Genomic DNA, 17,381 nt, shown 5'->3' with positions numbered 1-17,381 from the left:
CATTCATGTCTAGCATCTTGTAACACAGGTTAAACTACAACGGCGAAATTCCAATTGCAATTCAAAAGCGTGCTCTTGAGATTATACACGCAGTGTAGAAATACGAAATTTTTATGCGACCTTCGTTGCGAAATTGGGTCAGTTATCTGACGAAGAATGCGTGCGAAATTTAAGAGATCGTGCAACTTGAGATCTTCGGCAATTGGTGCCCGAGACATCGTGTAGGTACATTTCGCATAGAATAGGATTCGACGCGATATCGCGTCAGACTTGAAAAGGGCCTGTTTGTTGATCAGGAATTGTCGGCTGCTTGTATTTCATTTCTTTAACGACCAGGAACTCGCCTTGGACTTGATTGAATTTATTCACTAGCGATAAAAAGCGAATGCAAATCATGCGGTCGGGCGGTTCGATCGGCAGAAATTTTGCCAGGCCAGGTTTCCATTTCTGGATTTCTATTATAGATCAGTTTGAAAAAGTCAAAGTCACCACACCTTTACATTGGCTTCTACGTGAACTAAATTCGAATCCAGCAACCAGCTAACGATTCATCACAGCAACGAACCGTATTCTTTCTTGACCGAAAAGGGACAGAAAAAAAAATTTATTACGAAACAAGCGGTTCACCGTTTCTGGCATACGGTGAACTAAAATTACCGCGAATCAATCGTGACTCCATAGATCCTATCGGCGGACCTGCCGGCATTCTTGCCCTCGGCGCGGAATGAAAAATCTCGAACCTGTTTGTTCAACAAGGAAGAAGCTGGTTCCGCTTCTACCGAGAGCTTTGCAGTTGAAGAAAGAGAAGACGAGGTATTCGGGGACCGTATCTAATCGTTGAATAAAAATTGTATCATGGACTATTAGAAGCATTATTATGACTAATTGCCGAACAAGAACGAGAACGTACCTACTTATTAGATTACAGCAATTTACTCAAGCTTCGTTTACGTGTGTAGATCCATCACACGAGCACGTGCCGAAAGGCGGAATTTTTTTTCCTGATCCAACTAATCACTGCCACGACAGGTGAACTGCCGCACCACCGACGATTGTGTGTGTGTATCTTGCAGGAACACGACAACCTACACGTACGTTCCCTCTTCCTCTCACACGTTCGCCAATTGTCGTCGAAACACCAGGATCACAATGAGAGTGGGTTACCTCGATTCCCCACCACCATCATGCGCCGAAACCCGAATGATTCCAATGCCAGGAACCGGGCCACCTATATAAACCGCCCGAACGATTATCTCGACACAACACGCCCAACTAGCGAGTCCTGGTCATTTCCCAGTAGCGCTAATACCAAATCTAACACTCATCATGAAGTGCTTCGTAAGTAAATTGATTCGCACGATCCGCGAGGTTCGATTTAGCCAAAGAGTCTCTCATCCTTCGAACATTGAGCTTTCCGTCTCAGGGTTCATCAATCACACAACGGCTACGTCGTCAGTCGCTCTCGAAGGTGATCTAACCCCTTGACTTGCTTTCCAGATCGTCTTCTCCGCCCTTGTCGCTGTGGCTCTCGCCAAGCCCGGTGGCCTCGTCCACGGAGTTGCTCACGGCGCCTACGTGGCTCCTCTGGCCTACGCTCACCTCGTGGCCGGTGCCCCGACCGGACCCGACGGCCGCGTCGTCGACACCCCCGAGGTCGCTCACGCCAAGGCGGAACACGCAGCGGCCCAGGTGAACGAGCGAGTGACCCTTGCCCGTGAGGCTTCCAAGAACTACGCCGCCGGTGTCGTGCCTGCCTACTCGGCTTACCCGGCTTACTCGGCTTACTCGGCTTACGCCGCACCAGCCGTCGTATCTCCCTACACGGCACCCGCTCTCGCCTACGGCAAGGTCTACTCAGGTGTCGCCCCCGTCGTCTCTGCCTACGGTGCGTACGCTCCCAGAGTCGCCTATGGTGCCCCCCTTAGTTTGGACGGACGTGTTGTCGACACCCCCGAGGTTGCCGTCGCCAAGGCTGCTCACTTCGCCGCTCACGCCGAGGCCAAGGCTCGTCTTGGATACGCCGGACATTACGCTTACGCCGCCCCCCTCGCCGCCTGGTAAAGAGGAGGATGGAAGACGCTGGCCCGAAATCGAGTGAAGAATCAATCTTTTTTTTTATGACTGTTTTATGAATAAATTGAACTATTGGCAAACCCCGTAATACTTGGTATTATTTACGAGGTGATTTATAGTTTTAATTTGTGATATACTTAGTATCTAAGCCTGCAGGTCATAGGGTACAGATTGATCTGAATACGTATGTTATACTGGATAGATGAGTGGAGAAGCTGAATCGGTCGAATGGTGTGTCAAGCTTCGTACAAAACTAATAGTTGTGACGTCTTGCGTATCGAAAGAAAACTTCAACATTGCGGTGTTGAACTAGAGGATTATTCGGTTAAAACGCTGAGCTGAGGGAGATTTTTGAGGAAATACTTATTGGAACAAATTACGAATTGCTGCAAGCAACGGACGTGGACGCAGATAAATTCATTTCCAAGTTCTTGTGAAACTCAATGAGCGAATCACGATTTCTAATGGATGTTCTTGATGCATGAACAAATTTTGGCCTCCATTACTATCCCAAGAAAACTAAGAATAACCGTTTACGTGTTTTCCACTATAAAACTTGCATTGATTTCGTAACATATTCGAATCAGATTTCCTGGAGACTACGATACATCCAGATGTTTTTATGCGAAAGAACGATTGCGGTGAATCTGATCTACTGCAATCGATGAATCGGAAATAACGGTCGAAAAACGATGGATTTCCGTTGAATTTCCCCATTGCTTGCTCCGATGATAGTCTGGATGTACTTATTGAGTTTCTTGGGGTTATATGAGTTAGAAAAAGGTCCTACAAATCGAATCTGAAACAAAGAGTTATTGGTCAAAAAATAGGCAAAAAGGTAACCTTTGCATTTTATGCGAAAATTTTCGCGATTTTGAAAAGTGCTGGAATAAATTCTCCGTGGCACCATTCCGACATAATTTTGCGAGAGAAAACGATCGAGCGCAGTCCGAATACGCTCCGAGCAACTGGACAAAAGTTACAGCCTGAAAACGAGAACTTGATTTTTCGACATTTTTTCTCTGGTGCTCTTTGCATCGTATTTTCTCTGCTGTTGGTCCTACGCTCTTTTCGCTGCGTTTTCTGAGTTCCTGAGGGTCCAGTTAGCCAGGAGAAGGTCATTTGAATCGGATCCGAGACCAAAAATTTTCGGCTCCAAAAATGAAGAAAAAAGTAAGGCTAACCCCTTTGCATTTTTTGCGAAAATTTTCGCGATTTTGAAAAGTGCTGTAACAAGTTCTCCGTGGCACTATCCCGACGTAATTTTGCGAGAGAAAACGATCGGGCGCAGTCCGAATACGCTCCGAGCAACTGGACAAAAGTTACAGCCTGAAAACGAGAACTTGATTTTTCGACATTTTTTCTCTGGTGCTCTTTGCATCGTATTTTCTCTGCTGTTGGTCCTACGCTCTTTTCGCTGCGTTTTCTGAGTTCCTGAGGGTCCAGTTAGCCAGGAGAAGGTCATTTGAATCGGATCCGAGACCAAAAATTTTCGGCTCCAAAAATGAAGAAAAAAGTAAGGCTAACCCCTTTGCATTTTTTGCGAAAATTTTCGCGATTTTGAAAAGTGCTGTAACAAGTTCTCCGTGGCACTATCCCGACGTAATTTTGCGAGAGAAAACGATCGGGCGCAGTCCGAATACGCTCCGAGCAACTGGACAAAAGTTACAGCCTGAAAACGAGAACTTGATTTTTCGACATTTTTTCTCTGGTGCTCTTTGCATCGTATTTTCTCTGCTGTTGGTCCTACGCTCTTTTCGCTGCGTTTTCTGAGTTCCTGAGGGTCCAGTTAGCCAGGAGAAGGTCATTTGAATCGGATCCGAGACCAAAAATTTTCGGCTCCAAAAATGAAGAAAAAAGTAAGGCTAACCCCTTTGCATTTTTTGCGAAAATTTTCGCGATTTTGAAAAGTGCTGTAATAAGTTCTCCGTGGCACTATCCCGACGTAATTTTGCGAGAGAAAACGATCGGGCGCAGTCCGAATACGCTCCGAGCAACTGGACAAAAGTTACAGCCTGAAAACGAGAACTTGATTTTTCGACATTTTTTCTCTGGTGCTCTTTGCATCGTATTTTCTCTGCTGTTGGTCCTACGCTCTTTTCGCTGCGTTTTCTGAGTTCCTGAGGGTCCAGTTAGCCAGGAGAAGGTCATTTGAATCGGATCCGAGACCAAAAATTTTCGGCTCCAAAAATGAAGAAAAAAGTAAGGCTAACCCCTTTGCATTTTTTGCGAAAATTTTCGCGATTTTGAAAAGTGCTGTAACAAGTTCTCCGTGGCACTATCCCGACGTAATTTTGCGAGAGAAAACGATCGGGCGCAGTCCGAATACGCTCCGAGCAACTGGACAAAAGTTACAGCCTGAAAACGAGAACTTGATTTTTCGACATTTTTTCTCTGGTGCTCTTTGCATCGTATTTTCTCTGCTGTTGGTCCTACGCTCTTTTCGCTGCGTTTTCTGAGTTCCTGAGGGTCCAGTTAGCCAGGAGAAGGTCATTTGAATCGGATCCGAGACCAAAAATTTTCGGCTCCAAAAATGAAGAAAAAAGTAAGGCTAACCCCTTTGCATTTTTTGCGAAAATTTTCGCGATTTTGAAAAGTGCTGTAATAAGTTCTCCGTGGCACTATCCCGACGTAATTTTGCGAGAGAAAACGATCGGGCGCAGTCCGAATACGCTCCGAGCAACTGGACAAAAGTTACAGCCTGAAAACGAGAACTTGATTTTTCGACATTTTTTCTCTGGTGCTCTTTGCATCGTATTTTCTCTGCTGTTGGTCCTACGCTCTTTTCGCTGCGTTTTCTGAGTTCCTGAGGGTCCAGTTAGCCAGGAGAAGGTCATTTGAATCGGATCCGAGACCAAAAATTTTCGGCTCCAAAAATGAAGAAAAAAGTAAGGCTAACCCCTTTGCATTTTTTGCGAAAATTTTCGCGATTTTGAAAAGTGCTGTAACAAGTTCTCCGTGGCACTATCCCGACGTAATTTTGCGAGAGAAAACGATCGGGCGCAGTCCGAATACGCTCCGAGCAACTGGACAAAAGTTACAGCCTGAAAACGAGAACTTGATTTTTCGACATTTTTTCTCTGGTGCTCTTTGCATCGTATTTTCTCTGCTGTTGGTCCTACGCTCTTTTCGCTGCGTTTTCTGAGTTCCTGAGGGTCCAGTTAGCCAGGAGAAGGTCATTTGAATCGGATCCGAGACCAAAAATTTTCGGCTCCAAAAATGAAGAAAAAAGTAAGGCTAACCCCTTTGCATTTTTTGCGAAAATTTTCGCGATTTTGAAAAGTGCTGTAACAAGTTCTCCGTGGCACTATCCCGACGTAATTTTGCGAGAGAAAACGATCGGGCGCAGTCCGAATACGCTCCGAGCAACTGGACAAAAGTTACAGCCTGAAAACGAGAACTTGATTTTTCGACATTTTTTCTCTGGTGCTCTTTGCATCGTATTTTCTCTGCTGTTGGTCCTACGCTCTTTTCGCTGCGTTTTCTGAGTTCCTGAGGGTCCAGTTAGCCAGGAGAAGGTCATTTGAATCGGATCCGAGACCAAAAATTTTCGGCTCCAAAAATGAAGAAAAAAGTAAGGCTAACCCCTTTGCATTTTTTGCGAAAATTTTCGCGATTTTGAAAAGTGCTGTAACAAGTTCTCCGTGGCACTATCCCGACGTAATTTTGCGAGAGAAAACGATCGGGCGCAGTCCGAATACGCTCCGAGCAACTGGACAAAAGTTACAGCCTGAAAACGAGAACTTGATTTTTCGACATTTTTTCTCTGGTGCTCTTTGCATCGTATTTTCTCTGCTGTTGGTCCTACGCTCTTTTCGCTGCGTTTTCTGAGTTCCTGAGGGTCCAGTTAGCCAGGAGAAGGTCATTTGAATCGGATCCGAGACCAAAAATTTTCGGCTCCAAAAATGAAGAAAAAAGTAAGGCTAACCCCTTTGCATTTTTTGCGAAAATTTTCGCGATTTTGAAAAGTGCTGTAATAAGTTCTCCGTGGCACTATCCCGACGTAATTTTGCGAGAGAAAACGATCGGGCGCAGTCCGAATACGCTCCGAGCAACTGGACAAAAGTTACAGCCTGAAAACGAGAACTTGATTTTTCGACATTTTTTCTCTGGTGCTCTTTGCATCGTATTTTCTCTGCTGTTGGTCCTACGCTCTTCTCGCTGCGTTTTCTGAGTTCCTGAGGGTCCAGTTAGCCAGGAGAAGGTCATTTGAATCGGATCCGAGACCAAAAATTTTCGGCTCCAAAAATGAAGAAAAAAGTAAGGCTAACCCCTTTGCATTTTTTGCGAAAATTTTCGCGATTTTGAAAAGTGCTGTAATAAGTTCTCCGTGGCACTATCCCGACGTAATTTTGCGAGAGAAAACGATCGGGCGCAGTCCGAATACGCTCCGAGCAACTGGACAAAAGTTACAGCCTGAAAACGAGAACTTGATTTTTCGACATTTTTTCTCTGGTGCTCTTTGCATCGTATTTTCTCTGCTGTTGGTCCTACGCTCTTTTCGCTGCGTTTTCTGAGTTCCTGAGGGTCCAGTTAGCCAGGAGAAGGTCATTTGAATCGGATCCGAGACCAAAAATTTTCGGCTCCAAAAATGAAGAAAAAAGTAAGGCTAACCCCTTTGCATTTTTTGCGAAAATTTTCGCGATTTTGAAAAGTGCTGGAACGAGTTCTCCGTGGCACTCTTCCGACGTAATTTTGCGAGAGAAAACGATCGGGCGCAGTCCGAATACGCTTCGAGCAACTGGACAAAAGTTACAGCCTGAAAACGAGAACTTGATTTTTCGACATTTTTAATAGTGGATATATGTGACCCTCGATTTCTCGTGACAAAAATTATAGTAAAACCACTGAACCGATTTTCATGAAAATCGTACAGGACACTGTTTCTACCCCAAAGATGTGCAAAGTTTGAAGCATCAAATTAATATAGATAGAAGAAGCAGAACAGGAAAACCAAACTACACCATTGGTTCCTGAATACTATATGTATTCAGACAAACTAGCACTGTAGGATCGTGCCTCACGCAAAATGCGATAAGCATTTTGGCTAGAACGGGCTACTTAGTTCTCAGCTCTCCCTGTCTTACTCAGCTATTAACGGACTCTGTTGATTGATTGGTGTAAAACATTTTTTCTCTTCACATATCGGCGAGCAAACCCTATATTATCACGCGAACCAGCTGAGGATATCAATGTTCATTACTATTTATTATGTATCTTCTTTTTATTCAAGGGAACAAAATTCTTATTGTGTTACGTCGTAATAATACGTACATATTTATTCATTTAACAGGTCTGTGAATTTTTCTTTTCTAAAAGTTGACACGCTTTATTGTTACTGTTCGTGATAGTAGTCTTTAATATAATAAAATACGACATTCATGTGATATACACTATGTCACATTCAGCAGATTCAGATGACACAGTTATTGAATGGATTGCAGTTGTAAACTACAGGCTAAATGACATAAAACTATCTATATATAAAGTTTTAACTATTTAATTGGGTAAAAAAAAATTACTACTCTACTACTGATACTATGCGTATGTGCGGTGGGGTTATCAAAGTAAAAAATATGCTTACAGAGTGACGTGAATTTATGATATTATAATACTTCGTCAAAACTGACGAAAATATTTAATTATTTTACAACCATTATTCGAAAAACAAATATCTATATGTATACGAATACATGAATCAAATTTTTTTTAACGTAATACGTAAAAACGGAACTTATACTCTAAACTAGCCTAAAACTATATGTATCATGTGAAAATATTCATAAATTTTTTTCTATCGCAGACTCGTATTGTTATTTATTACCCTAAAGTTAAAAAATCACACATGACAAAATATCAGTGGTTAAGATGAGACGTATAATCCCTCGTGAGTCATATTTTCCGTGTAGGCAGTATTGCACTAGTCCGAGAGCTTCGCGTCGATCTAGTTATGATAAATTATCGTAAATCTTGAAGCTGGCGTTAAATTCCAGAGCCGCGTCGTAGAGATACTCGAACTGCCACTAAAACAATTCGAAGTAAAGTCCTTATTAAATGGTAATGTTTCCCTAGTTTTCACACTGTTTGTCGAGATATTCGCACTCTTCTGCAATGCAAGATCGAACTTAGTGTATATATATCATCTGCACACAGTTGCCAGTTCTGAATTTACTTTCGTTTGTTGGTTTTTGTGTCACAACATTATCCTTACGAATCATTCAATTGATATTTCTCAAAGCAATACGAGGCAGTAAGTAAGTAAGTAAGGGAGGATACTAAGCGATTATCTCATCAACTTCCAGATTAGTAATGGCTATCAATTCATGAGTTTTTGCGAATACGAATATCAAATGCAACTCACCTGCGCCACTACGAACTCTTGTCTTGATCGCCGCACTGCGTGAACAGCCAAAATGACGTCGCAATCCTGTTCAACTTTCATCCTTTCGAGCATAAAACTCAGTGCCAGGTACAGGCCACATCCCGTGAGGCCATCGCTGTAAAGAAATTGATGAACTGAAGCATCAACAACAACAACAATAACTACAAACTTTATTGTAGGAATCTATTTTTCGGTATTTCACAAATATACGTCATAAACGTTGCGAAAAAATTAATCGACTACGACTGTCAGTTCCCTCACGAGAAATTCACGATTCTGACACTTCAAGTGTGGTTTCCAAACTGGGATACCCCTTTAAGATATAAAAACTTCAAAAAAAAATCCTTGCCCAGGTGTAGCCCAACCAAGTTTAAACCTGAGTTTGCCGATTCGACCCCTGGACGACATGACTCGCCTTGCCATTTTTGCGAGTTGTAGCTCATGGTCCTTATCGACACGCTGGGGCTTTGAACTCAAGTCTTTCTGTTCCACAGTCCCGCAAGCTACGCGTTACGCTACTGAGCAGTAGATGTGAAAAATAGTGAGCGTCCAAAATCATTTGGTTTCCAGAAACGCTCCAACACCAATTCAACTTCCAACCCTTTAATTCGACATACATTTTTTCAATAAACAAAAATCAACTCACTAGCAAAGAACGAGCGTGGGTCCTTCTGGGCGCACAATGCTTTCCGAAGCTTCCCAAAGGTCTACCAACGCCTTGGGTGGAGGTGGACTAGCACCTGCTTCAGTGCTCCAATCGTTGCAGGTCAAGACGGTAATTTTTTTTTTTGTTGCTGGTTCCTGCGAAAGAGTTAAGGACTCGAAACAGACATGCCTCACGCATAGAAAAATGAACACAGTCAATCCTGCGCCTGTTGATTCAGCGAAACATTTATTCTCACCTCCGAATTGTCGGTCAGCAGTAGCTGGTTCACCGTAAAACAGCCATCGGTTTCCAAGTTCGATTTATTTTCTACCTTGACGTAAGGTAATGGGATGATCACACTTGTTTTTTCGGGTATGACGTTACAGCATGACTAAAAGTGACATTGTTTATTAATGATAAGTACAGGAGTACTTGCACGTTGAGAAAATTGTTTGCTTGTGTACTCACTTCGTCTTCCAAATTGGGATGTTGCAGTATTACGATAAGTTCGATGTTATTCTCGACAATCAACCTCCACAAGTCACTACGCGTTGTCGGTAGTGGCAACTGGGAAGCTATGTATTGTTTTTTTGTCCTGACTCCGTCGATGCTAACTGCACTGATGTAATCGCTGGTGTTGTCATTTGATGGACACTTCTGCAGCGTCACCAACGAAGGACCAACTACAAAACGCATATTTTTGAATAAAAAAAAACTCGTTTTCTAATTTTTATAGAATTTTCGGAGGTCGCCAACAGTCGGTTTGACAACCTCACGCATCGTCTAACCTGGCGTGAATCTAGGAAATCTATTTTTTTTTATGTTCTCAGGAAGTGGAGGTCTCAGCGGTTCCAATGGTCGCATAGCTTTATCCATCCAGGCGCATTCCTCGAGTCTGTAATAATAGTCAAGTGTAATTGGTAATTCAGTAATGCAATAATTCAAAATAAGCCTCCCCGAAGTTCACCTCCCTCACCGTTTCATAAAAACTGGTAAATCCTTTTTCATTTCGTTAATTTTTTCCGGGGTAATGTCACGGCACAAAACGGCTGACGGTAGTAGAATCAGGCACTGAGTAGGAACCAAGTGCGCCATCACGTACTGCGAATAGCTCTCCAACATGTCGGCACGAGCGTCGTACATAATTTTGGCTTGAGCAAAGACGTCCACCGTCTGGAAAGGTAGAATGATCACGATTGAGCCATAACCCCATCTCATTGGCACTCGAAGCCAGCGAAATATACTCACCCCTTCAGCGGCTAGGTGCCGGAGGCTGATGTCGCACAGAATAATAGTTCCGGTTCGCCCTGTGCCGGAGCTGCAATGTACAACTATCGGTCCCTGTCCTGGGGGGATTGATAAGACCTTGTTCAGATACTCGATTACGGAATGCGAATAAGTGGGAACTCCGTGTTCCGGCCAGGTCGTGTACTGGAGATGATCAATCTGCAAGGAAGCAGAATCGAGCCAAAGTCAAAATGCGATCGTCAATCGACCATACACAGTCACGTTGGGTCCCAACCTTACGCATTTCCGTTTCGCAATGCTTCGTAACGTTGAAGGTCCTGTAGGTGTAATCGGCGAACACATCTTGGGTTAGATTCGAGACGACAATTTCATCGTACTCCATCTCACCCCCGACCTCTGGCCAATACTGCTCGCACATTTTCTGCAGAATCAGATAACTGAGTCTCGTGACATCCGGACCCGGTTTGAACTAATCACTTTATTTCAGTCGTACTTATACCTTTCCATTCTCCATCACGCCCACCAGCATGCATATGACGCGAACCTCTTCCTGCCAAATCATTCTCCAAAAGTCATTCACCGTTTCCGTTGTCGGCCCCTGCGTTGCGATGTATGCCTTTTGCTTTGTGTATCCCTAGAAGAAATAGAACGATTAGTTGCGGGCATTCTACGTATGGTTGCAGCGGAATGATCGTCCGTTGATCGATCGTCAGGGTCTCACCGGAACGTAGTTGGCGTTGATGTAGTCGGAGTTACTGTCGTCGCAATCTCTGGACAACATGACTCGAGTCTTGTCATCTGAAAGCGAAAATCCCATCGTACTTACACTAGGAAACATAAATACCGATGATTGGTGCGGAGCTCTTTGGTCTCTCCGATTGTTGGTAGAAATCTTTGAGGGACGGGGGCATCGCAATCACTTTAAGTATCATACGTACACGCTATCAATTTTCTGTTTGTATTCTTTTCCTTATTCTGCGGCAACCTCCCATACTCGCACGAATGTCTCAGACCTTTTGGTAGAAGCTGGGAAGGAATGAAAATTTCAGATAATGTTGAACCACTTACTGACTTACTGACTGTAACAGGAGACATAGCTTGCAATTTCGATGTACTATATGAATTGATTCCAGACTCGGAGACCCACAAGCTAATTACAATAACCTAACGATCTGGACGAACAAATAATAATTCAAAGAGTAAATATTTATTTACGTTGTATTGCTGCTGAAGTTTTCCGTCCTCTGCGGCTCTTCTTACGTCATTTTCAAACTTTTTGAGTCTCTCCGAGTATGCAGTATCGCTGAAGATTGACACGTCAGATTTGTTGGTGATCGAAAATGTTTCACTCACAAATTGAGCCATGGTGACTGACGTTTCGTTAGTTAGTAAGATGCAATGAAATTTCCTGAAATTTTTGTTAATAATCTTAACCTCGTTTTATCTTTCGACGACATCATACCATGAATTGGATTTAGTTTCTTGAATCTTGCACGATCGACAGACATACTTGTAAAAAACGTAGAGCATCACCGCAATGATAATCACCACAATGATAATCCCCACAATTGTAATTTTAATGATCTGCGACACTGATGCCGATCCGAATTCCTTAACCTTGCGGTTCCCACACGCGTAGACCGTATCGCTGAACGAGTCCCGAAAAAATACCCGAACCAGATAAATAGCATCAGGATGCACTGGACAGGCGGGATTGAGGCCTATGGTGATGGAATTCGAGTTCTTGTTTTGTTGAAAATCGTACTATGTGCAGAAATTAATAAAAGCTTAAAGGCTGTTCTCCGTATTCAATAGTTGAATGTAAGTAATTTTTCCACCCACCATGCAAGCATCTTTCCCGCACTCCGAACTTGCTTCGGTCACGTCCTCCAACGTAGGCAATTTTGAGCTGACCTCGGTTGAATAATTTCTCAACAAGACTAAATAGTTCTTCTCGTCATTTTCTATTGAAGGGAACGTCAGTTTGATGGAATTTTCTTCACGGCTAATCGGCAAATTCTTGGTAAAATTCATATCGCACGGCGGCGTACCTTTCACCTTACGTGAATCTGTCGGTGTATTAAAAAAGTTGAACCAGTGACCTGAAGTCACTAATACCAAGTCCATTATTATATCGGTTTCACAATAAACTTACTGTACGGTATGGTGAAGCTGAGTGCGGGACTTTTTGACTTGTCCAGTGCGACCTGGACCTCGTACCGCATTTCCGGTTTCAGATCTTTGATACACAGTTTTATTTTACCAGAGAAATTTGGATCCATATGAATCGGCGTCCACCCTTCGTTTTCGTTCTGAAAATATCCAGCATTACTCTGAGCAATAAACTGTTACAGGTAGTTTATGTAATAGATACCTTCGTTTCGACAGAAATGTTACGATCGTCTACATCATCGAGGATCGTAGAAAAATTCAATATCACCGCAGTTGGATTAGTTGAATTTTCAATATACGGACGTTGCAGTTCTGGAATGTGGAAGAGAAAAATGAGTCGTTAAACGAGGAAACATGTGTTTGGGTTAGTAATTCAACATAAATGTATAGGTACAACGAGCAGATTCAATGATATTGCAACTCTTTGCAAAAGTTCGATCACGCTTTCATTCGAGATTCATAAACGAGAAAACTGTCTTTCCACGTATTTGTGCTCAACGTTAGACAACATGAAAATGTGAAAATCTACGTGTCTCGCAGTATCGTCCCACGTAGTGTTGTTTACACCCAGAGAAGCATAGCCCGTTTATTTTACTGCAATTTCTTGGGTCGCATTGATCACAAATATTCTGGCAATTGTATCCATAATGTCCTTCCGTGCATTCTAGAAACATGACATCAGATTAATACCATTCGACTGCAGCTGCAATCCTTGACGAGACTGCGAATTATTTCACTAACCTTCAGTACAGTTGGCACCTTTGCATCCTGGAGGACAGGTGCAGCCACTTGGATTGCAGATACTTGTGCCATTGCATGAGTTAGTGCGGTTGAATGTGCAGAATGGCCCATCCCCTCGGAGACACTGTCCTAAGCCTGGCGAAAACCGTGATTACTTTTCAAATACGCTGATATTATCCCGATAATTCAACAAAAATCTTCGTCAGACTGTCTACTCACTGCCTAAAGTAATATTTTTAATTGATTCTTCCTGCAGATTGATGTATATGTGTTCGCTGTACGATAATTTTTCGCACGCAAGATCAACATGCCCATGCCTTCGTCGATTAAGCAATTTTGAATATTTTCTTACAGTGGCTGGAAAAACGGATGACCAGAAGTCCAGGGTGTTAGTGATTTTCATCGTTACATCGAAGGATTATCAGACTCACCTCTTGACTGACAGGTTTTGAAATAACGAGTCGCCCATCGGCCTTGGCCCGTCCCGTTCATTCTGGTCGTCATTTCGACGTGAATTGAACTTTTTGAGAGTAAACCCGAAGACACGTTAAGTATTTCCCATCGCCAGGACAGTGCTTTGCTATCCTTAAAAGGTCCGATTTCTTCGTACTTCGAATTATTGTTTTTATCGGAGAATTTGACTCCAAATGAACAATTAGAGCAAAGGCTCACCAAAAAATACAAGCAAAGATTATCATAAGAGTTATAGAATTTTCTTGTAATCGATGCGTGATTCTCCGTTGTTAGAAAATAAGTGTCTATAACAAAAATGTTTGAGTTAATGCCGACGAAATTGAACCAAATCCTCGTATTCCCACCAATTATCACTCACAATTGTGAAGCAGGAAATCTCCGTCATATCGTGGAATTTCTATAGTATCGAAATTTACTGTAGAATTAAATTTTTCTTGGGTAGAGCCATTCGTAGTCATCAAATAGTACTCGATCGCCTCGTGTTTCTTGTCCCACTTAAGAATGCATGATTGCCACGTGAGTGGGTAAGGGCCGGGTCGAATCTACGGAATGTTTGTCTATCAATTAATTAATTAATGGCAATGATCATGGTTTCTTAAAATTGGCTCGTACTTGAGACATTTTTTCTAATCGTACGCAATTTGTGCTGTGAGTTTCACAAGTTTAAATTCTTTAATTCTCGATAGTTATGTCGTAATAAATTCTGTTCACTGTTACGTGACATAAATACATGTACGCTTCTTCTATTTTCGTATGCTCACGTATTTCATTACACATACATACTTCTCTGGTATAGTTCGTTGAATTCGGGCAGATCACTTCATCAGATTTATTCGGCTTTGTATGATCGATGTCTTCGACGTTTCCTCCTTTTGAACAATTCAGATTGGTTTTTTTAAACTCCAAGGTGATATTACCATTTCCACGCCAAGAAAATACTAAGCCATTTGACTCCTGGACTGGCAGCTTTATCGGTAGATTCGGGTTACCTGAATTTCCAAGGGTATAAAATAACGAATTAAAGCTGATTCACACGAAACGTAAGAAAATTACGTAATAATAAACATGCCCGAACAACGATGTATTTCTTCTCTCTCTCATGCAACTACCTGTCCAACTGTTGCCGAATGTCAGGTCCATTGGATCATCTATAGAATTTGTAAGTTTCCACTGCGATGCTGTATTCCATACGTAAAGACAGCGGGTCTCACCGGGGACGATGTCGTCGGACCCTTCCTTGCAATTCTTTCGCCTCGGCAGGAATGCTGAGAATGCCCGAGATTCGATAAATGATAAGCCAGTGATACGTGTTTTGTAAGGTAGTGAATGTTTCTCGTAGCTAACGTTGGTGAAAATATTTTTCTAGAAAACTCGAAAATTCCTGTCAATTATTATAAGACACATGCAGAGTTTTGTGGATAAATTTGTCGGAGGTTTTCAGAGTACTTTGACTGAGTTTTCTGAGAATTCTACTACAATTTTCCAAGTTTCTCTTGTAGATTCCATATTTTATTCTTGAAGTCAGTTCCTCTCACAAAAAAAAAAAATTCTGAATTTCGCTGAATTCTTTGCAGTTCGTAAAATTTCCCTGTGGATCTCTGCAAGTGTGCAACTCAAAGTCCGTTTTGTTTTCGATGAAAAGTATGAATGTCTCTAAAAATCTCTGCATATTTTTTTACAATTTGCGTCATTTCTACGAAAAATCCGGCAAATTTTTTGGCCTAATATAAACCGTTGAACACCGAGTCATGTCTGACGAGATCAAATAGTCCCGTATTCAACACGATCATCAAACTAAAAGCCAACTAACAACGGCCTTTCTATTGGTTGAGAAAACTTGACCATCTCGAATAATACAACAAAATCAGGTAAATCGGGAAAAACTCGACTAACGCAGAGCACTTCAGTTACAGATAAGCCATCAGTATTTGAATATCATCAAAGAATTTACAAAGACTATTAGAAAATTGTGTGAAAAATGACTATCTGAAGTCCACAGAAATTTATTGGAGATATGCAGATGATTTTGTTTAGAATAGGTTCATTAGGATATGATTAACATCAATCATTTTTCAATATTTTCACACAATTTCAATGTGAAAAATGATACAGCTGTTAATAAACATGAGGAGAAGCATTTGCAGGAAATGATAGAAACTGGTAAGAAATCGCACTCTTGCAGTATGAATTTGCTTCAGCAAAGTTGATAATGTTTGAAGATTTTTATCAAAATTCAGAGAATTCTAGAGATATGCTGAGAAATTAGTGCCGCGAAGTACAGATAAATTGGATGAACATTTTGCGGGCTCTTCGAGTCACAATTTCCGTAAAATTCTACATTTCTACCAAATTCTCTCTACTTTTCCTTAATTCCACTAATATTTCTGAAAATCTCTGAAAATGTATATGGAGTTTAGTAGGAAATTTTTACCGAATTCAGCACAGAAATATTTTCACCAGAGAAACTTACCAGCGTCGCCGTTGCTCTGCCAATGATAGTCAGGGAGAGAAAGGGAAGAAGAATTGAAACAGTTCCAAAACAAAATACTCTCGTCATCTTCGGACATGCAAATGACCTGGATTGAATCGTCATTTTTCCAGGGAGTGCGCACCGCGATGAGCTCTGCTAAAATGTCCACCACCAGCAACGCGAAACAAAATGCAATTAGTGCTGGGCACACCCTACAGGAGATGATCATTTTGACGAAAGGAATCTTTTTCTTGGAAAACTGGAGAAGCCACTTTTCGCAAAGTGATCAAATCATTGAATGCAAGAAAATATCTTTTTTCCACTGTACGAGCTTTTCACTTCACTTTCCTTCGACACCAGACTCAAACAATCATCCACTACTGAGACGACTTGCGGCGCATTTTAAAGATGGAGGTAAAAGACACTGTCATCGAAGAATGGAATTGCGTGCCGACGTTACTTGATGCAAGAGACGAAAGCAGGAAACCGCGCTGGAAACTCCGGAAGGCGACTTGCTTTGCGTACTGAAAAAACTTTATACCATCTTATCCACCGTTATCTACATTCTTGGTTATCCTTCGTTAAGTGCGGTTTCGTAAGAATTACCCAGACACGCCTTTTGCAGACGATTTCGACGCCGTTCTGAAACGATGGATTGTGTATATTTGATGACTGCATGGTGTACGACTATGTAACGTCGCTAAACGAACCGCAATTAGTGTTATTTCCAACTTTTAACCAGCGGTGTAAGCTCTCCGGCTTAGAAATCTTCGTACAGATACCGATACAGATATGCGAGCAGCCACGCTGCAAATGTGCTGTAAATCATATGAGTCCCAGCTTAAAATTTACGCTTCAGCTTGTGTACAATTGAAGTTAAAGGGCGAGACTTTGTTATCCGATAGAAACTCGCACTGACAGGTAGCCACACCACCTGTTTGCAGTTTCACAGAACGCTGTTTGAATTTGCTGCATTGTAAAATACCATGTGACGCGTAAACAGTAACATTGAAATTCAGGAGACTATTCCTGTTTCCTGTTGGTAAATTACCTAATTATAAATTTACCCTAAACCATTCGAAGTACTACAGGACAAAGTTTCGCGCAGCAGCGAATGCGCTACCGGAAATTATCTTTCCATGGCGATTCGTGCAATAGGTGCTCATTTTCAAGGT

At 42.1% G+C, this 17,381-nt stretch overlaps 2 protein-coding genes across 2 annotated transcripts; one reads left to right on the top strand and one right to left on the bottom strand.

The window, feature by feature from the left end:
* The first annotated feature begins 1,181 nt into the window (after positions 1–1,181).
* LOC107222412 (cuticle protein 18.7) lies at positions 1,182–2,161 on the top strand. The gene is made up of 2 exons (XM_015661776.2): positions 1,182–1,338; positions 1,498–2,161. Exons 1-2 carry the CDS (start codon positions 1,327–1,329, stop codon positions 2,059–2,061), a joined length of 576 nt encoding a protein of 191 aa, XP_015517262.1. The 5' UTR covers positions 1,182–1,326; the 3' UTR covers positions 2,062–2,161.
* Positions 2,162–7,295: 5,134 nt separating this feature from the next.
* Positions 7,296–16,705, bottom strand: LOC107222312. Its single transcript, XM_046736113.1, has 25 exons — positions 16,207–16,705; positions 14,846–15,001; positions 14,520–14,725; positions 14,095–14,278; positions 13,694–14,020; positions 13,482–13,619; positions 13,263–13,397; positions 13,051–13,185; positions 12,724–12,833; positions 12,505–12,661; positions 12,192–12,418; positions 11,860–12,113; positions 11,565–11,757; positions 11,288–11,375; positions 11,071–11,147; positions 10,849–10,983; positions 10,624–10,770; positions 10,350–10,547; positions 10,078–10,274; positions 9,890–9,996; positions 9,570–9,784; positions 9,358–9,492; positions 9,102–9,256; positions 8,435–8,570; positions 7,296–8,096 (listed from the first exon to the last, which is right to left on the bottom strand). The coding sequence occupies exons 1-25, from the start codon at positions 16,433–16,435 to the stop codon at positions 8,022–8,024; spliced, it is 4,116 nt and encodes a 1,371-aa protein (XP_046592069.1). The 5' UTR covers positions 16,436–16,705; the 3' UTR covers positions 7,296–8,021.
* Positions 16,706–17,381: the final 676 nt, after the last annotated feature.

Source organism: Neodiprion lecontei, chromosome 4 (assembly GCF_021901455.1).
Source record: "Neodiprion lecontei isolate iyNeoLeco1 chromosome 4, iyNeoLeco1.1, whole genome shotgun sequence".
In the NCBI taxonomy this organism is placed as follows: Eukaryota; Metazoa; Arthropoda; class Insecta; order Hymenoptera; family Diprionidae; genus Neodiprion; species Neodiprion lecontei.
The sequence above is the reverse complement of the archived record's forward strand: the minus strand, read 5'-3'. Positions and strand labels throughout refer to the sequence as shown.